The sequence below is a fragment of the Boleophthalmus pectinirostris genome, unplaced genomic scaffold, assembly GCF_026225935.1.
Source record: "Boleophthalmus pectinirostris isolate CB_2022bp ecotype Guang Dong unplaced genomic scaffold, ASM2622593v1 HiC_scaffold_4, whole genome shotgun sequence".
In the NCBI taxonomy this organism is placed as follows: domain Eukaryota; kingdom Metazoa; phylum Chordata; class Actinopteri; order Gobiiformes; family Gobiidae; genus Boleophthalmus; species Boleophthalmus pectinirostris.
This window is the reverse complement of record NW_026571353.1, coordinates 18,481,819-18,502,438: the sequence shown is the minus strand read 5'-3', so window position 1 is coordinate 18,502,438 and position 20,620 is coordinate 18,481,819. Positions and strand designations below refer to the sequence as shown.

At 39.4% G+C, this 20,620-nt stretch overlaps 3 protein-coding genes across 5 annotated transcripts; all 3 read left to right on the top strand.

The window, feature by feature from the left end:
* Window positions 1–1,108: 1,108 nt before the first annotated feature.
* On the top strand, window positions 1,109–3,799 carry riok2 (RIO kinase 2 (yeast)). Its single transcript, XM_020920941.2, has 10 exons — window positions 1,109–1,301; window positions 1,374–1,512; window positions 1,591–1,707; window positions 1,808–1,983; window positions 2,055–2,143; window positions 2,239–2,430; window positions 2,507–2,599; window positions 2,679–3,083; window positions 3,234–3,333; window positions 3,426–3,799. The coding sequence occupies exons 1-10, from the start codon at window positions 1,236–1,238 to the stop codon at window positions 3,585–3,587; spliced, it is 1,539 nt and encodes a 512-aa protein (XP_020776600.1). The 5' UTR covers window positions 1,109–1,235; the 3' UTR covers window positions 3,588–3,799.
* A 141-nt stretch (window positions 3,800–3,940) lies between these two features.
* LOC110156694 (protein limb expression 1) lies at window positions 3,941–6,611 on the top strand. Its single transcript, XM_020920901.2, has 6 exons — window positions 3,941–4,764; window positions 4,948–5,147; window positions 5,340–5,480; window positions 5,653–5,748; window positions 5,815–5,892; window positions 5,965–6,611. The coding sequence occupies exons 1-6, from the start codon at window positions 4,695–4,697 to the stop codon at window positions 6,370–6,372; spliced, it is 993 nt and encodes a 330-aa protein (XP_020776560.1). The 5' UTR covers window positions 3,941–4,694; the 3' UTR covers window positions 6,373–6,611.
* A 607-nt stretch (window positions 6,612–7,218) lies between these two features.
* epg5 (ectopic P-granules autophagy protein 5 homolog (C. elegans)) lies at window positions 7,219–20,557 on the top strand. Of its 3 annotated transcripts, none has more exons than XM_055161617.1 (45): window positions 7,219–7,844; window positions 7,922–8,587; window positions 8,682–8,942; window positions 9,039–9,237; window positions 9,329–9,465; window positions 9,541–9,645; window positions 9,719–9,792; window positions 9,871–9,979; window positions 10,055–10,169; window positions 10,256–10,406; window positions 10,475–10,636; window positions 10,736–10,893; window positions 11,211–11,362; window positions 11,441–11,581; window positions 11,662–11,823; window positions 11,898–12,020; window positions 12,104–12,366; window positions 12,449–12,589; window positions 12,683–12,827; window positions 12,911–13,108; window positions 13,200–13,307; window positions 13,377–13,499; window positions 13,610–13,776; window positions 13,854–14,090; window positions 14,153–14,276; window positions 14,348–14,492; window positions 14,769–14,940; window positions 15,023–15,185; window positions 15,262–15,404; window positions 15,479–15,695; window positions 15,926–16,120; window positions 16,198–16,411; window positions 16,519–16,703; window positions 16,779–16,986; window positions 17,067–17,142; window positions 17,277–17,380; window positions 17,460–17,635; window positions 17,905–18,108; window positions 18,189–18,398; window positions 18,467–18,611; window positions 18,688–18,924; window positions 18,997–19,210; window positions 19,286–19,504; window positions 19,587–19,701; window positions 19,799–20,557. In XM_055161617.1, the coding sequence occupies exons 1-45, from the start codon at window positions 7,791–7,793 to the stop codon at window positions 19,985–19,987; spliced, it is 7,806 nt and encodes a 2,601-aa protein (XP_055017592.1). In that variant the 5' UTR covers window positions 7,219–7,790; the 3' UTR covers window positions 19,988–20,557. The 3 variants fall into 3 exon arrangements, with proteins under 3 accessions (XP_055017592.1, XP_020776529.2, XP_055017591.1); XM_020920870.2 differs by having other exon boundaries at window positions 7,220–7,844; window positions 15,479–15,635; window positions 18,682–18,924; XM_055161616.1 differs by having other exon boundaries at window positions 7,220–7,844; window positions 18,682–18,924.
* The last annotated feature ends 63 nt before the right edge of the window (window positions 20,558–20,620 follow it).

The window sequence follows — 20,620 nt, the reverse complement described above, 5'->3', positions numbered from 1 at the left end:
ACTCAGCAGCCCACATGGGTCATTCTAGAGAGCATGTGTGTGTTTGTTGCAGCTGTCTCACATAGTTAATAGGACCTCAGTCTAGCTGGGCCTGTTCTACACATCCTTGTTCAGTTACATGTCTGCAAACGTGTCCTTTAGGGTTTAGGCTAAGTTTACTTTAAATATTACACAATAGTCTTCAAGAGCCAATTTATTAGGAATAGGCCTGCTTTGTGCTTGTGTAATAATGTACGTTACGTTACATTATAACATTATAAAACCGTGAATTTTACACTTATGAAAGATATTCTAATCAGTTTTTTCACTAAACAGCACTAATCTTGGAAAATCATCAGGCACCTCAGTCTAGAAAAGTGCAGTTCTAGGAACAGCAAAAACTCACATGCCTCTGTTTTAAAGGACCCGAGTTTATAAGGAAAGGGATTTTTTTTTTATTGATAAATAAAGCACTTCTTTATGTGCACCCTCAAAGACATTACATTACATTACTCATTCACTCCACATCTGGTGATGGTAAGCTTCTGTAGCCAGCCACAGCTGCCCCAGAGACTGCCAGTATGCACCATCTGTCCATCAAACCACCACACAGCACATTCATACTAGGCAAGCTAGGTGGGTGAAGTGTCTTGCCTACGGTATGCGATGGTCCGAGCGGGAATTGATCTTTGGACCTTTCTGAATGAACACGCACCTTGCAGCCTATGCCTCTCACTGAGCTTTTTGTGTCGCAGTGCCATCTAGCGTGCACCATTTGACAAGCAACTCTACTGGACCTATTGCGGTTAAATAATATTTTTGTTGACTTGTAATCAGTCAGTATTTTCCTTTTTTATACAGTAACCTCATTAAAATATTGTCCCTAAAATAAAATATTACATATTATGCATTTAATTACCTTTAAATCCACAACAAAGTCTTGAAACTGAAACCACAGACAGGCCGGAACATGTACAGTGAAGAATAAGAAGAATAGAATAGAAGAGTTTTTGTTTTTTTGTTTTTTTAAGAACAATAGAAGCCATGTGCCATCCATGTGTAAAACTAGACATGGGGCTAGATGGCAGCAAAGCGCCAACATGGACTTTCCCTTTCGGCGTTTGCCACAGAACAAGGACAGCACTTCCGGCCTTCCGCCTTGCACGTGTGTTTACATCAAATTGGATATTGCTATCTTTGTCATTGGTTTTTATGACAGTTTTACAAACTGTGGGTATTTATCCAAAGGTGGAAAGATGGGAAAGCTGAACGTAATCATTTTAAGATACTTATCTCGTGATGATTTCCGTGTCCTCACAGCGGTAGGTTTTAAAATGTTGCTCTTGGTCTTAGCTTGTGCTGATTGTGCATCTTACAATATTTCGTTAAAACAGGTGGAGATGGGGATGAAAAACCACGAAATAGTCCCCGTCAGTCTGCTGTCCTCCATCGCCAGTCTGAAACACGGAGGCTGTAACAAGATTCTTCGGGAGCTCGTCAAACACAAGCTGGTGGTCTATGAGCGCACCAAGAGTAAGAATACGCGCAAAGAAATTACAAAAGCTCCGCAATGCGTCTGTACTAAAATACAGTATGGTGCTTGCCTTTTAGCGGTCCAAGGATACAGATTGAATTACGGAGGGTATGATTATCTTGCCCTAAAAACTTTGTGTGCTAGAGATGTTATTGTCTCTGTTGGCAACCAGATGGGAGTGGGTAAAGAATCAGGTAATGTATTTATGTATTTAAATAATGTAGATCTGTTAATTTACCAACCACTGCAATATGTCAAAGAAAGTTATAATGAAATGCCTTCTTTTATCCATAGATATTTTCATCGTGGCCAGTCCAAATGGGGAGCAGTATGCTTTGAAACTTCACAGATTGGGTCGTACATCTTTTAGAAATTTAAAAAACAAAAGAGATTACCACAAACACAGAAGGAATATGTCTTGGCTCTACTTATCCAGGCTCTCTGCCATGAAAGAATTTGCATATATGAAGGTAAGGTACGTTACGTTTGTAGGCAGAAATGTAATCAAACAACAATAAATATTTCAGAATTTCTTTTGTAGGCGCTGTATGATAGAGGTTTTCCAGTTCCCAAGCCAATCGACTACAACAGGCATGCTGTGGTCATGGAGCTGATCAATGGATATCCCCTGTATGTAAAATGTTGCTTTTCAAATGGATTTGGAAATAACTGCTAAACTTTCTGTACCCTTAATAATGTGTATTAATTGTCTTATTGTTTTTAAGGTGCCAAGTTCATGAGTTGCAAGATCCTCCAGCCCTTTATAATGAATTCATGGAACTTATAGTGAAACTGGCAAATCATGGCTTAATACACGGAGACTTCAATGAGTTCAATCTGATGTTGGATGACCAGGACCACATAACTATGATTGACTTTCCCCAGATGGTGTCCACATCACATGCTAATGCTGAATGGTTTGTTTACTCTTCTTGCCAACTAAAAATTGACTTTAATTATTTAATGTTAAATTTTGATGCATTTCTTTTAAAGGTATTTCGACCGTGATGTCAAGTGTATCAGGGACTTTTTTGCCAAACGTTTTAATTATGAGAGTGAGCTCTTTCCTACCTTCAAAAATATTAGGTGACATTGACATCTAGTTTTACCTAATAACAATTACAGATTTTATTCGTCATAACCTTATATTGTATTGTGGTTCCAGGCGGTCACATTCTCTTGATGTTGAGGTTTCAGCTAGTGGCTTTACAAAGGAAATGGAAAAAGACAGTGATTTGCTGCATCCCACTGGACCGGAGAGCGAAGATGATGATGAGGAAGAGGAGATTGAAGAGGAAGAAATTTGTGAAAAAGAACCAAATGACACAATAGATTTAGAGGAATTTAAGCATGCAATGTTGGAACTTGAAGGTCTCAAAGTTGAGGCCTCAAATGATGAGAGCTCAAATTTAAAAGAAGACGACGTAAAAACATTAGAACAACCTGACACTGAGATTGAACCAAAAGGAAAAAATGAGGATGAGGCTGAAGAAGAGATGAATGAAGCAGATGATGTATGTCCAGAGTTAACAGATCTTTCTACCTCCAACAGAGACTTCAAACCTTTCAGGTAAACCTACTTACAGAATATAAAACTGTATCCAGTGTGTCCAATAATATAAAAATAATAGAAACATTTCTGTTGACCAATTGTCTGGGGACTTTGGTTGCAAAGATATCACAATACATTGGCCTAACTTTGTGTTTCTATCCCATACAGAGACCCAGAAAGTATTCTACACATTGCAGAACACAGGAGGCAAAGAGCAGACAGTGAAAATACAGTGGGCAGTATAGGAAGCTGCTCTACCATACCACCTGTATGTGAAATTATATTCTGTTGTACCATAAACATTTTCATTTAAGTGTGTAAAATGTGACCTTACTGATATAAATGATATGTCTGCTGCAGGATGTGGTGCGACAGAAAGTGCGGAGACAACTCACCAAGCAGCAAAAAGCAGCACAGAGAAGAAGGCTGCAGAAAGGAGAGGCCAACCTGGTGACAAAATCAAGGAGGGACACACAAAATACAATTAAATCCAGTATGGAGGGTGCTGAATTCTGGGGATAATTCTGAAAATGGATGCTCTGTTTTCTCTGTTTTTGTTTTATCAAGGTTTCAGAGGTTTTCTTCAAGATGGACTCACTCGCCATATCAACCGAACTGTCATTCTGTCACAATACATTATGATATATAATTTACTAGTATTTATCACTTTAGACACAAATATGAATTCTTGATGTTCTATTAAATAAAGTAAAATTAAAATAGAGTTAACATTCTTATGGATGCTAATATATCGCTATAGCAGAGGTGTCCAAACTATGGCCTGGGGGCTAAATATGGCCTTCAAGGCTTTCTGCTAAACTGGTCCAATTGATTATATTAAGTCATTTAACTCATTCTACCACTATATTTGCTACTACACTGAATGTCATTGTGATACAGACCTAAAATAGTTTCAAGCCTTTTCAAAGGTGTGGCTGCTCTGTCAAAATGTAAAAGGCAATCATCTGAATGATCCTTTGTATTGACCATCCAATTTACATTCAGATGATTTCATATCAGAGCAAAGAACAAAAACTAAAGACATTTTATCATTGTTGCTATGCAAAGGAAGTAATTAATTTATCAATAATGTATATTCGTAAAGGAGCCTGGGGCACAATTACATAGAAATCAGGGCTCGTTTTGCTAAACTCTGAATTAAATCAATGTAAATATGTCTCCCTTTTAGGTTGTTAAAGCACTAGGCCTATGCAGATGGCTTGAGAAAAATGTGCTTATATTTAATACTGAACAATACGTAACAAGTGTGTGGTTCCACTCAGAGACGTCTTCGCTGGTCTTGAATAATTTGGCTGTTCAAGGATTAGCCAGTTGTATAGCTCATGGGGAGGGGTGCGGCATTCCACTGCTGCACCTTGGTGTGTGTGTGTGAAGAAAGAGTGAGGGGGGCCTCGAAGCTAATTGGCAGGGAGAGTGACAAAGGTGGTCTGCTTCATAAAAGAAGCCCCAGAGAGACGTTCACACTGCAGAAGGAGGTGGGAGTGGGCAAAGAAAGCTGTGTCAGAGGGCTTTCACTATTTCTTCTTGAATGAAGAATTTGGTTTAAAGTTATTTGAAGGTTTAACTAGAAAAACGTGGAATAAGTTAAACGGATGACCAAGTGTAAGGATGAGTGAAGAAAAAGTTGACTACAACTCCTATCTTCCACTATGGGAGACAGATTTCAGACTCAATGATTGTGAGTATTATAATATATTTTATTATATATTGACAATTCAACTTGCATGGACTAACTCTTAACAAAGTAGAATATTGTCTTAAGGAAAGTACTAAGTACTACATATTTTTTCTTGTCTGATTTTACTTGCTGTGGTGCTGAGATGTTTTACGTAATGGTTCATTAGTATTTCATTGTGTGCAGTGAATGTAGTGGCAATGCTCCACAACTTCTGGGAGCAAAAGCAGATTAGTCCCACCAAGAGTTCGTACACTGAATCAGAGGGTTTATCTGGAGAGAATGGCAGCAGAAGCGAGCGCTTGCTGTTGTACGAGTCTGCGCCAGGGTCCTCCTGTGTCTGCTATGTTACACTGCCTGGAGGAAGTTGCTTCGGTAACTACAAGGTGTTTATCTAATCACTATGGTCTAATATCTTTTGGATTAAAAAAATAACTATATATAATGTGATGCAAATGGGATATTAGTTCTGTAACTGGATTTTTATGGGGATGGAACTTGATTTATCCCACTAAAATATGTTTTGTGAAATTTCCTGTGTTGTCCTGTTAAAATAATTACATTTTCCCTTTGTGCAGGTGTGCAACACTCAGGCAGAGGCCCGGAGGGATGCAGCTCGCGTTGCCTTAATGAACTCACTGGTGAATGAGCTGCCATGTCGACAAATCACCTCACAGTTCATTACTGAAAGTTTGCAACAGGCAGCATCTGACAGCACTGTGAGTAGGCTATGCATTGTGTAAAAATACCATTCATATTTAATCGTAAACATTTGAATAATCCAGCATTGCATAAAATCATGTATTACACCTTATTATTTAGGCTTGATAAGGTTTCTAGATAATTTTAAATATGAGATGTATTTAGTCTGCGCTATTGTACTTTTTTCAGATATCTATTGAGGATGCCAGAAATTCAGACACCAGCCTAGGAACCTACAGTTTGTTGCTTCACTCGTACACTGGGAAGACTATGCTGCAGTTCCAGGTAAAACAGAGATAAGAATCTACATTTGCAGCAGATTGTGAAAGCAATTTATATTTTTAATTCAAGGAAATGATGACAATTTTCCAATTATTGCATTGGAATGGAACTCTCAAAGCACTGAGGGAAAGAAAGTTTTCTCGGCAGGTAAAAAACATTATTACAGCTCATTTGCTTTAATAAAATTTGTATCATCTTTTTTTTTCTCATAATTTTCAGAGTGTGATTTCATATTATTCTCAAAGAGGCCTTGATGAGTACATGCGCAGTAGCATGGCTCTGGACTGGCTCAGTCGAGAACAGAGATCACCTGGACGGATTGGAAACGAATTACATTTAGCGCAAAAAGAACTGGTTTTAGCTCGACGGAAGGGGCAGGAACTCCGCTTTTACAAAGAAAAAACAGAAATACTAAGCTTGGCTCTAAGCCAAGCATATGTACATCCTACACTCAGAGCTGATGAAGCACCAAGTCATAAATACAAACAAGAATACCTTCCTTTATACAGGCTCTGCAGGCAGGACTCAGAAGACAATTTAACTCTACCCTGCGACCCAACATCAACTCTCCATAAGAATACAAAGCAAACATCAGCAAGCCCTTGTCTGGACAGCTCTTTAATATAATTGCACTCAATTAAAATATATTGTATATGTGTTACAGAACAAATTTAAGAATAACCAGTGGAACAGTAAAAGTTTGTTTTTTTTACCCCTCTTATCTAAAAATAAAAATCCACTCAGTGTTGTCATACAAATTCTATATAGACCACTGTAAGCTATATTGCTCTATGGATATGGCATTGTTATTCATCCCAAAATATATATCATGAAATGGTTTCAATATAAAATAGTTTGATCATGAATTAAGAATAATGTTAGTATAATGAATTACAATAGAGTAGTCACAGTGTACAGCACATGGGCACAGCTCTGGTGTTTCCCCAATTGTCAGGATCCTTGGCTTCTAAACCACTTCGGACAGATTCACGTCTTCAGAGCTCCGCCAAGTGGTGCTCCACTTCCCCCAAAGCTCGCTCCACTCCGCCTGGCTCTTTTAGCAAGAATGCACGAGGGGATCCCATGGGGTAGATCTGTGGCATAGAACTATGTTCCGTGGACACCTCGGAGTGCAAAATCTCTTAAAGGGCTTGGCAATAAAATTAGTCTGTCATCCGAAAATGTTTCAACCTGTGTATCTATTTATAACTCAATAACACAGTAACAGGTGTTTCACTCAGCCTTAATATTCACAAGTTTTAATGCATGTGACACTTAAAAACACATTTGAATATTTTATATTTGTAGAAACACTGATATTTATTAAAATTCAGAGTTTTATCCATAGATCTATTAAAATAAAGTCTGATTTGGTCAGGTGACACGGCGTAGTCCCTCCGAAGGTTCCTGGAATTTGAGAAATACCCCTTTTAGCCCCATGGTCCTATTCCAAACGCCTACTTGTTTGAACCCACTCGGCTTCCATCGAGAGGTGGAGAAGTCACGTGATGAGATTGCGATAGGAGTTCCTAGAGAAAACAAAACAAATGACAGATGACCAGCCAAGAGATCCTTTTCGTTTCGTGAATCCGTGTAATGTGATGCATTTGGACTAAGAACACAGGAGGGTATAACAGACGGATGAAGATTAAACTGAAAAGTGAAAGTAGCGCATAACCTGGTATCGGCTAAGCCGCGCTGTAACGGAGCTTGTTTGTTGTGTTTATCTGCACTGACACAGGTTGGCCCCTTCTTTCCGGGAATTAACGCTACGTACAAATATTGCGGTATTTCTCCTTGCTGTCGTTTAGTGTTGTCTCTAGCTGTCAGTGACATGGCCACGATGTTTTTGTTTACTACTGCTGACCGCTACTGACTCTTTTATCTAACACCACCAGGAAAACATCCTGATTTTACGATACGTCAACTCGTATCGTTAATGTTTCGTTATCTGCTGTAGTTATACTTCTGGTTATAAATAGCTCTCCAAGCATTGTTTCAATGTTATTACAACGCTAAAGACATTTGGTCAGTAGGCACCGGATATGGAGGCCGTCCGGCCAAAGAAGACCAAGACAAAAAACAGTGGCAAATCTCAGGTAAAATAAACAATGTTTATTGCTGATGTTCAGGTTAAATCTAAATATGTAATTGATGTGAATGTTTTCAATCCCAGCTTGCCAGGAAGCCTAAGCAAAGTGAAGAAAAAAGAGAAGCTATACCCATAAATGTAGTGGATGAAGCCTGCATATCAGATTTCACTGACATCCCCCTTAGTCTTCCCCACCAGGCAGAGACCCTTAGCCCTTCACAACAGCCAGAGGCCTCTAACCCACTGCAACAGCCTGAGGACAAACAAGAGGAACAGACTCAGTTACAGAGAGTCAAGTCTCAAGATGAGTCATGTGACCAGCAGTCACAAGCATCATCTGCAGTACTTTTAAAGTCTGAAGATGAATTATCGAACAAATTCTCAGAAATGTATCTCTTTGTTGATAGTTCAAAAGAAGAGATAAATAATGATGTTGCAGAACTCACACCAAAGACACTTGAGCTGAAATCAGATGAACAATCCTGGAGTAAAACTTGTACCTCCACACTATTTGAAACCCCAACTGCCCCATGTGCTTCTGCACTGTACCCATCTTTACCCACCCTAGAGGAACACCATGTAGTACCTTTCTGTGAAGAAGCATCTAAAATCTCTGGTCAAGGGCCTGCTGTTTTGGCCCTTGCCGAACAAGAGTCCTCCCCACCAAGTCTACAACCCATTGAAATTGTCACAGATTTCTCAAGAAGTAAACTTTATCCAGAATTACCCAAAACAGCTCCGGAAATTCAGGTTAATTTTACATAAATTACATTACATTGAGATTTGTTTTTAGTTAAACATTGTGTAACAAATCATATGTTTTTATCACACAATATCTCCACAGCCGTTCTCACTTGAGCAGCTAAGTGTCTGGGAGCCTGGTGGAGGCCTGCGATCATGGCTAGAGGGCGTTGAAGTGTGTGCGACCCAGTTCTGTACTCTTGCTAGACAAGAAAACCACGAATTGACTGAACTGTTACAGAACTATTGGCGTTGTCGAAGACAACTGACACAGTCACATGCTCAGCTGCACACACTGTCTTCTGATTGCAAAAGCACACAGAACCGACTCTGGAGTTTCAGAGACGAACAGCTTACACTTCAGGTTTGTGCACAGTAAACCATATAGAGTAATGCACAGCAATATATTACTGCATAATATAGTTCTATATAAGTGACCTGAGCATTTCTTTTTTTACAGGGAGTGTGTGCAGACCAATCTAAAGTATGTGGATACCACCGATTCCAGCAGGCAGACTTTAATGAAAAGGTTCTGATTGAACTAAAAAGACAGTTTGAAACTCGTAGAGAGTTGCTTCATCAAAAGGTGGCCTTGCATGCTTACACTGCTCTACTCTCCCGTCTCCAAGTGGAGTCCTATTTGTATCGCCTTTTAAAAGGTTTGTAACTATTTAATTTGGTTTCAAATAGACACATAAAAGACATTTCCAACACATGTTAACATTGTTACAATCTGTCTCTTTTTGTTAGATTGTTCATGCTCACGGAACCAGCCTTCATCTCTTCGACCTTTAAAAGAAGCCATCAGTGTTTTGTTTAGTTTTCTACGTAGAGTCCTGGATGATTCTCAGTTTCAGTCAGATATTCATCATTGGTTGGAAAGACTGGTAAAAAAACATTTTTGATGGTCATGTGTTCTATATCATCAATTATATTATTTATCCTGTTTGCTTGCCATTCAGGTTGGAGTCCTCCTTAATGGAGGGTCAGGAGAACATCTTTATCTACTGTGCCATTTGTTGTGCTGCCCTGCAGGAGTGGCAAAGTGGGCTGCACATTTTCTGCAGGTTTGTTTGGCTGTGGTTATTTGATTAATAATCAACTTGCAATATCAAATGAATTTCCTATTGCAAACTTCAGATTCAAGTTTGGAGGAATACTTGTGGAGTACAGGACTTCATGCAAGCCTTGTCCATTTTTATGTCCCCTGCTCGGTAAATAACTATTTCTTGCCTCAGATCAATGTAATTTTTTTTTTCTTTTAATATAATCTTTTCTTTACCCTGTTGTAGACATCGAGAAGAATTTCTCAGCCATCTGAAGCCATGTGAAAGTCAGAGTGCCACATATTCTGGTCCAGAATCTGGGAACTGGACATTAGTTGATGAAGGGGGGGAAGAGGTAGTTATGGAGGATAAAGACCTTTGTTTTTGTCCTTGGATACTTATTTTTTATTCTCAATCTCTTGTATTTTAGGATGAAAATCCAGAGACTAGTTGGGTGTTGTTATGTGAAGAAGATCTAATAGCTTTGCTCAACCAGTTTCCATTCCAGGAGCTCTATTCTCACATGTTGGGAATGAGTAAACAGGGTATGCATGTCCTGTATTATTCACATTCTCTGGACTAAATGTTTGATTTCATATTCATACTGTAACATTTTGTACATCCATTCCAGGTGTTTATGAGCCACAAGCCTGTTCCAGTCAGAAAATGATGCGTGTGTTTGCATTTGCTTCTGCCCTCATTGAAATACTGGCTGTTGGTTTGCAAACTTACAACAGAGCACGGTACAGACAGTTGGTCAAACGAATTGGTCATATTATAAGGTAAGTAGATTGTGCAAATATACCTCAGTAATCAATGTTAATAGTGAAATCTATCTCTTCTTCAATAGAATGACAGTGTGCTATGTAAGTGACCATTGGGCCCAGCATGTGAGTATTACTGGTGAAGAGGGGTCCAACTCCCAAGTGCATTCATTTTCACTGGAGAAGTTACAGCTGGAATATGATCACGTCTTTCTCAGAGCTGTTTTGCATGTTCTCAGAAACAAGAGGTAGTTGTCTTGTCTTATTAAATACGATTATGATGGTACATTATTTTTTATTTGTTGAACTTGCACTTGACCCTTTAATACTGTTTGCTCTTCTCACAGATTAGGTATTTGGTTGTTTATGTCAGAGATGCCCTATGGGACTCTGTCCAGCTCAATGCTATGGAAGGTCCTGTATGTCATGCAGTGTGCAGAAACAGCAGGGGAAGAAACCATGGCCTGTGCAAAAGATACAAATCTCTGCATCCACGCTCTCCAAGGTACTACACTCCATTGTTAGCCATAAAAACAAGAACAGAGAAGAATCCCCCAAATCTTACTTGCAAATTGTGAATTTTATTAGTATTATTTTATTAGTAGTGCTGAAACATTGTTGATGTCCTAATAATATTCACAATTTGTAAGTAAGACAGTGTACGGGATTCTTCACTGTTCATGTTTTTTGGCTGCTCCCTCTTTTCAAACACACCCATTTAAATAAATATATTTATGAAGTTCTCATTCTTTTATGGCCATCAAAACAAAAAATTAATTAAATTAAATGTTAATGTTCACAATCACACTGTTTCTATTTCAGATCCACAACACCAGGAGCGGTTTGAACAGTGGCTTTGTGAAGTCAACAGCTCTGATGGCATCTCCCTCCTCACTGCACTTGCACATATGGCCACACCCATGCAGCATATTGATCGTGCCTTCATTAAAACAGTGACACTTCTCATATATCAGGTATTATGTCTTTTTAAAAAGATTTGTCATCGAAATATACTTCTTAAGATTTTTCAGCTGACAATGCTCTTATTTTAGGTGTCTTATGTAAGCATGACTACCAGAGAAATGTACTCTAAAGTCGGACGAGAGCTTCTGGCTGCCATTGCCACAGCGCATCCCTTCATTATCTCTGTGTTGTTGGAGAGACTGAGAGACACCATACAAACCGTGGGAATGGTTGGTATTTACATGCATTCTTATAAAGCCTATACGTACTTAATTTATAGAGCTTTCTTTGTTCTTCTTTTATGTGTAAGGTGGCATTGTACTTATTTAAAGAACTACCTTTAAGCCTATGGCAGCCTTGTCCAGAGGAGATTTGTGTCATTGGAAGTTGGCTGTTACAACATCCACTTTCTGCTGTAGAAAACTGTCTAGCATGTGTCATACTTGAAGGTCTCAACTGGGGGTACACACAGGTATTTTCTGCCTTGAGAATATGTTTATATTTTTGTAATTATCACTGAAAGACAATGCTTTTTTTGTATCACAGGATGGAAGATTGGCCTTACCGTCTTGTCTTCATAGTGAGGTTGCTCTGTTGGTGGCTGAAGCCTATCAAAAGTACCTTACTGATAAAGCATATACTGGCCTCATATCAGAGGGAATTAAACAGGTAAAACCTTGCGATATTTGAAAGAGTCAAACACAAATATATTAAATAAAATACATTTTTTGTGTTTTATGTTACTTTTTCAGGTATCCTATCTCGCAAGTGTCCTTCGTTTAGGAGTGTCTCCAGAGGTATCTTTCAGTCAGTGGGCATGGCAAATATTGCTTAGGCTGAAACTTCATGGAAATGCCCAAACGCCTAAAGGAGCTTGGTCAGTCCCAGCTTTAGCCTCAAATCCACCTCCAGAACTGACACACACTCCCAGCATGCACCCTGTTCTCAGAGCAGTAAAATCAGGCCTCCCCATTGGAAGCTATATTTCTCTTGCAATGACTGCAGTGGGACATAGGTTTGTAGGATATCTATAATATATCAGATAACTGTTTATAACCATGTATTAACTATTTTTTGTAATTACTTTTTATCATCAGTTTAGAAAGCTTTTGCACTGATGGCGTTGGTTTGCTGAAAAATCTGATTCAGTCTCGCCATTTAAGAGCTGCTGTGCATTTACTTGACAACATCTTACCACCAACTTACCACCTCAGCTTCTACCTGCTCAACAACTCACAGTAAAATATTTTGCACATTTTAATGGATTTTTATAAGTAAATGAATAAATAGTATTCACTAATGTGTTATTTTTTCCCCTTTATTTATTCCAGGTTTGTAAGTTGTATACAAACATTCTTACAGTGTGACAGTGTTTGTCCTCAAGGTGTCACACAACAAGTCACGCACAGAGTGGCACCTCTCTTCACAGGAAACACTTATGGTGACAATGTCCGACTGTTAAACAGTGTCATTCAGGTTTGTCACAGAAAGGAAATGTGTGTTTTGTTCTGTTGATTTTATATTATTTGACCTTTTTAACTTACTATTTATTGATGCAGAGCCATGTTGTAGAAAGTTCTCAGCCTGGCCGTGTTGGTGCTGCCGCGGTACTGGAGTTTTGGGTCAGCTTGTTGACTCAGCAAAATTTGTGGTACAGAGACAAAACAGTCCTTTTCCTCATGGATCAAATCTGTTGTGCTGCATTCAATCACCACCAGGAGGAGTGTGTACAGAAACTACTGTATCAACAACACAAGGTTTGATTTGCATTATTACGAAGTTACTATGACTTACAAATGCACAGGTCAAAAGTACATGTGGTGTAATTTTATAAATTGTATTTTGCAGACCGCCTTAGGGTTTCATGGAGACCGAGGTCTGCTGTCTTCCATTGTTGGCTGGTTTTCTGGGAATGTAACACCTTCCTTTATTGAAGGCCAGTCATTGGCTGCTGAGGTAACCTTCTAAAAATTATATGACTTGTGTATCACCTGAAAAGATCTCAAACATTAGGTGCACGTACAGGTGTGGTTTGCCTGGCTTGTGCTGAATATGGAGGGTGTATTTGAGGAAGACTGCCAACTCAGAAGATGTGTCGAACAAGAGCTTCTCTCAGACCTCAACCTCTCACCTGAACATGCCTGGAAGGTAAAAACAAATCACTAATGACAGGAAAAGATAATAAATACTTGAAAAAATTCTTTATCAGACAGGTTTAGTTCAGTATCTCAATGGTGGTATTTATGTTTCTGAGCCAGAAAGCACAGCAAAGGCTAAAGTTGCCTGTAACCCCGTCTTTGCAACGAATGCAAATTTATCGTTGGGCCTGTCAGGCTGTGGCCACCCCACCAGACCACCCTCTTCTTCCTTTGGTGTGGCAGAAGTTCCTGCAGCTTTATTTCCGACAGCCTGGGCCGGAGTATGGGTATGACTCAACATAACATGTACCTGCTAGAAAAAAGGTTCAGGGCTGTAATGAAGCCAGTATATTCTATTTGACAGGTTTGCTGCAGGTGGATGCATAGGGCAGAGATTCTTCCTGTCTTCTTCTCAAGTTGCCCTTCTTAAAGATTTAAGACAGAAAATTCAAGAAGTTTCAGATTTTCATCATGCAGCCAGTCAGGCCCTTAGGGTCCCTCCCCCACAAACGCCATCATCAGACAGTCAAGTTGACGAAAGTTCTGGCAACCTTCAACCACCTTATCTCACTTCACCAAAGCTTCACACAGAGCTAGTCAGGTAAATCTTTAAATGTTAGTCTGAACTTCTAATAAAAGCTAATCTGACTTTACTGTCCACAGGTTGTTTGGGGTTTTTGCGTTATGGCTGGATGATGAGACATTGCAAAAACAGGAGGTTTACCTGCCCTCTCTTCCTCCTGAGTATGAACCTCACAGACTCGCACAAGTTATGCAGCGGCAACAAGTGAGTACTTACTCAACCTTGTTACTGTTGCCTGCTTGCATTTGTTCATGTTTTAGTATGTCTCATTCAAGGTGCCATGGGTGGAGTTTATAGACCAAGAGCGTCTGCAATATGATGGAATGGAGGTGCGGTCTTTGTGGGAAAAGGTGCAGAGTGAACCGACTTTTCTCCAAGCTCAAAGCTACAGTTTACCTGACTACACAAGCTTTAATAATGGTATGTTAAATTTGTATAGTTTACGCTAAATATACTCATCTAATTTTACAATATAGTTGTATGTATATGTTGGTCTAGGCAAAACCAAAGTTAATTTAGAGATATAATGAATAAGATTGTGTGAGATAAGCAAAGTATATGGTCAGGTGGAGCGGAGAGAAGTCATTTGCCAAGGCAACCCCAATCAGGAAACAACTGAACAAAAAAGATATTCATTTTTACTGTTAAAGTTTAATCTTAAAGAAAGGATCTTCATGTTTCTGTTGTAATTTACAGCAAGGGAACGAATATTAGCCAACCTAGAAAAGCATCCAGTCCCTCAGCCGGCTCCGGAGCTACAGCCTCAGAAAGTGCCAGTGGCTGATATTCCCACAAAATGTCTCACAGACTCTAGAGCTGCTGCTGAACTTTTGAAACAGGATCTTGGCATTCTGCAGGATCAAGCTAGGTACTTTAGAACCTCATAACATAATTCTCCTCTCTGTATAATAATGTTGATGAGATACTACTTAATATTTATTTGATACCAGGCTTGCAGTAGCCTGTGAAGCTCAGCAGGTGGCTTTGGAGCTAGAGCTACTGGAGAGTCTCCCTCTGTTGTATAAAAACAGACCTGAGCAAGTCACCATGACCCTTGAATGTAAAGGAAGAGGAGGCCAACCTTGCCAGGGACCTGCTAATATCACTGTGACTGTAAGAACAGAATTTATTGGTACTAGATGCATTATTAAAACGGAATGTATGTTTAACTGTTTTGTTTGCAATGTAGTGTGAAAAACTTCAGAAACAAGAAGCAACACATTCTCAGATAGCATCGCTGCGTCGGGATATTAAGAAGCTTCAAACAGATGCAATGGCCCCACCGCACCAGAGTTTGGCCCAGGCAGCAGTGCACACAGAGAATTTTATCACGTCAGTAAATTTAAATAGATAATATATATTTAATTGCAATAATGATAAATGAACTATGTTCTTATTGTTTTCAGGGCTCTGGTGAATTTATACAAGGTTCAGAGACTGCCTGCTGTGCAGCATGTTGGTGTGGCCACATTCTACCAGGTGGTCTCCTTTGTGTGTGAAGATACATTGCGGCATCCCCCGACACGGCAGTACTTCTCTTCCTGTGTGGAGATCCTAGGACAGGTGCACAGCAATACACTCCAGCAAATGCATACTGCAAGAGGCACGAGGGACGCAAAAGTGGTGTGAAACTTTCAAAACAAATGAGCTCATAATCAACATTGGGGTTTCTTTTCTGTGTCCTACATTTAGCTGATGAACTTAACATTAAGAATTATTTAGAGTCCATTCAATTATTTGAATTTTTATGTCCTGTTGATAAGCAGTTATTCAAATGTGTAATAAATCAGAGCTGCTATTATCTGTTATCTATATCACTGCAATTTTACTGTGATGTTTACTTTTCTACCTAGGTGTTTATCCAGGGCAATGCAGCAGAGTGTGGCCAAGTTTTGAAAACCATTCTGGAACAAAGACGTCTCTGCCCTCTCATTTCTCCTTTCTTTACGCCGAACGCCGCACCAGATCAGCTTGTGTTTTTGTACCAAGATGTGGTGACATCCCTTGACCTGGAAACCACTGATGTCATATTTATGCTGCTCACTAAGGTTAGTTCTTTATCATATCATTAAATTACTACCAAAAACTATAAGCATCAGCAGTCCATTTTCCTCTTCTTTGGCAGTTTGACCTAGTCCAGTGGCTCACTGAAACAAATCCTGTCTTTTCTGAGAGGACACGTTTGCTGGAGTTAGTTCATGGTGCTCTGTGTGTGTGTGGCAAAGAACCTGAAAAAGAACTTCTTACACCATTCCATGTTTTCACCAAACACTGGACCTTGATTTTACGTCATCATTTTCCTGACCACTACAGTGATTGTCTGCGTCTGCTTATGAACAGTAAGTCTTTCTTTAACTTGTCTTATTAGTTCCATCATGTCATGCTCAATGAGATAAAAAGTGTACAAAATATTGTATTGCTATTTCATGTGTGTACATTTCCTAAGGCTCATCTGATCAGTTACTGAGTCCAGAGTGTTGGAAGGTGACTTTGCGCGTGCTGGGCTGCCTACCTTCATTACACAACAAGACCAAAGATGCACAGGTCCAAAACATTTTAGATTCTTCTGGCCGTGCTGTTGGACATCAAACCTCTTCTTATAGATCTCCCATCAGCCTCTCTCCTCAGCAGGTAAAGATTGTTAATGTGGTTGTCAATTAGATGCTTTATCATGTTTTTTATCATCTATTTTTCCTGTCTCCAAAGGTAGAGGAAACTCTTGAATGGCTCAGTGAATATTTTCAACGAAGTCGTCTCACTAAAAGTGATCTTCGCAGTTTTGGTCTTTATTCGGTGTGGGCTCCCTACATCACCGATGTTGTGTCCTTCTGGGAACATTTGATTGGTACTTTAATCAGCGTACAAGCAAGCAACTGTGCAAAAGAATCAGTGGGCAGCAGCAAAATATTAAAATGTAATAAATGCAAAACTTTAAACCATTATCCTGAACATTTTCTTGATGAAATATTTAATTTGAAATCATTCTTCATTCAGCTTTGCAAAACTTACACAGTAAGATCGTAAAGTTATTTAGTCCATGGATCTTCCCTCTGGACACAGAAGATGGCAGGTAATAACATGAGCTATTTGAATGTATTAATGTATTAATTCTCCTTTATATATCAGATTAGAATATATATATGTATCTTCATAATTAGATTGATGTTTTTGTAAGAAATATGCCTACATCTTGGTTTCTCCCAGTAATGTTAAGTGTTATCCCTGGCTGGAAACTGATGCAAATCTTGCTGGAGCTTTGGTTGGACTTTATACTCAACTGACAGAGACATTGCACCACAGGTTCAGAGGTTAGGCTCAGCTATAAAATGTTTCCTGTTTGTTTGCTATAAAAAATACTATTTACTGTAAAAGTTGTTTTGCTTCCAGACCGTTTGCTCCCTGGGCAGAGGGGTACCCTATGGCTGTGTATGATGCAGTATTGTAGGAGTTGTACTGCCCCCCGGACCCCTGAATACCTGCTCTATCTCTATCACACACACCTTCGCAGCCTCCCCTGGAGACACCTATACCCGGACACTCAACTCATGGAGCAGCTCTTCAATGTGAGCCACAACCAGACACATGAACTCTGACCTTAAACATTACACTCAAATTTAGACCTGCATAATGTGAGGCTGCTGCTTAACTTGAGCCTTTACTTATGACCTTCTGGTCCTATTATTAGCCTTTTTCCAATTATTTTACCCCACTACTAGTCAGATCCAGAACCTCCATAGAACTGCTATTTTGATTCATGTAGTCTTGACTATTTTTAATTATGATTATTGTTTAAGGGTTTATTTAAACAATGCAGTTTTTCTTTCTTAAACAGGTTGAAAGAGGAAGCCCCAAAAGTTGCTTTTTATTCATGGGGGAAATTTTATGTGATGTGAATTGGGTCAGTGTTTTAAGTGAACACCTACAAACACATCCATCTCTGGCATTAGATGCTCAGAAGGAATCACACAGTATGCTGGTTTATCTGCTGTACATGCTTGTTTTTCTTGCTAAAGAGGAGCAACTTCTAATTCTACAAGTAAGCTTTCAGTTTTGTATAACTTATGATTACAACACACTGCATATTTCCTTATTTGTCCATTTTGTGACTATCTTTAGGATTCCCCATTACTTAGTTTGTTGGTCCAGTCCATATCGCTGCCATGGCAGCGCTTGGATATGTCTTCATACCAAGGGATTCTGGGATATGTCAGCACCCACTACCCTCCCTCTCTCCTTCTCAATCCTGATTCTGCGCCTCAACTGTTACTTAAATTACTGCGTAGTGCGGCTGGGCTGCACCATAGCATCAGTCCTGAGCCGCATGTGGTGAGATTTAAGTCATAAACTATTTTAATCTCCAATTATTTGACCACCTAATGCTTTTTGGCCTGTAGGAGGAAACACTGAAGGCTGGAGCATACATACGTTGGTGTGTTCAATCATTAGTCACTCTAGAACAAGGAGGCAGCATTACTCTGAGCAGTCTGGAGATCCAGCTTGACACACTGTTGGAAGGCATTGTCACTTTCAACCCACCAGGTGGTCCTTTTTTCCGTAACTTAATTTTATCTAATTTTTCTTAAAACTCATCTCATGTTTTACTTTATAGAAACAGGCTTGGAGCAGCGACACATGGCATTTTGCAATCTCTTTAGTGATGCACTGACTCTGCTCAATGGTGTGGGCGTTTCGACAGGAGAGGCTCTAGCTGCTCATGTCATTTCCTGGCTTAACCAGAAGGGAAGGAGTTTTCCTGTTCTACCTCTTCTTACTGCCTGTTCGCGGTGTCTGGCATCAGTCAGACACATGACGCGCATAATGGAGGCCTGCATTACCGCTTACTTTAATCATGGTTGGTTCTATTGAACAATGAACTCTGTTCTGTCTGATTGTCTGTTTTCATTGTGTTCTTCCCCTATTTAAGTTGAAGAAGAGTCTACTGGATGGGGTCCCGTGCTGGCATCCCTTCAGGTGCCCGAGCTCACAATAGATGACTTTCTTTCTGAGAGCCAATCAGGTGGGAGCTTCCTGACTCTCTATGCCTTCATCCTCCAGCGCCTTAACAGTGAATACACTGCAGCCAATGAGCGGAAGATTTTGGCTTTAATCAACACATGGAGCAATCAGGTGTTCCCCAGGTTTGACCCCTTCTTCATCTTATCCACGGTTTCCATTATTGGCACTTTGGTGAAGTAGTTCTGGTGTTCCAACAGTGGACCCGCTGATGAGGCCAAACTGTTTCTTTGGTGGCACAAGACCCTTTGTCTGTCAGCTGAGCAGTTGCAGCCACAGGCAGGAAATACTGAGGTGTCAGGAATTATCATGGGTTTGTTGAGGCTGCAAACAAGGTTACTTCAGATGGGAGAGGAGCGTTTAAACTCTGGCTTGCTTGGAGCTATAGGTCTTGGAAAGCGATCCCCTGTTTCTAAAAAGTATGTTTTCATATTTTATCACATATTTTATGAATTGTTTGAATAATAATAAATTATTAAATATAATCCTTTGTGTTTCTAGTTTCAGAGTGGTGGTACGATGCCTCTCGGTGTTTCTCTCAATTCAGGTGCCATCAGAGGAAGAGTCTGAGCTGCGACTTCAACCCACTACTGAACTTTCTGTGAAAGCACAACAAGTAGGTAGAAGATATTACAACTCAAACTGTGTTCACACTTTGTGGTTGTTTGTGAAAATAATGCATGTTGTGGGGTTTTTTTTGTTTTTTTTAACAGGCACTATCTGCATTGGAAGCTTTGCCAAGCAATAAGCACTATTCTGAGTATGAAGAATGCGTAAAGAGCGCAGTCGAATTTATGCGTTACCCCGGACACTGTCTTAAGGATGGACCTCGACTGCTGGCTCTACTTGTCAACCTTTTGTATCCTAATGTTAGATACCTTCACATAATCCACAAATTGTGACTTCAACAGGAGGATTTTTTCTTTTCAGACGGTATTCTCTTATTGGGTCATAATGTTGCCACGTATTTACCCACTAGTTCCAAACTATTCTAACGATTCTAGCAAAAAATTTGCAAATATTAAAAATGGCAGTTCTAGCTCTTTGGTAAATCAAACATCAATCAGTTTTGTGGTAGGCTTTTTTGCCATGATTTCTTAAGCTAATAGCTTTTAATATTTTCATTCATGACTCACAACCATCTATGTACTTGTTATAAAGTGGGGCACAAATTTTGACTTGGTATTTAATTTTCTTCAGATTGTGTGGCGCATCTTTGTATTAAGATCTGACAAAATATGATACTTGACATTTAGATTTTAGTTGGAGGCATGAGTAAAATAGAAGGCCGTATGTTATACAAATGTTAGTATTAATGCTCTCATCTGGCTATGAATTTGCCTTCACTGTTGTGCTGTGTGCAAAAAATATGGAAACATTTGCTTGTTTTTGACCAAAATGTATTTGTGCTTTCTTTGTTTCAACCAAAGAGATGTATTTTTGTCCAGTCACCTTAAAAATCCTATACTCTGGTTGGTTTTGTGCTTTATTCTCCATAGCCTATAAATAGACATGGAGGCCTTACAAGTACTGAT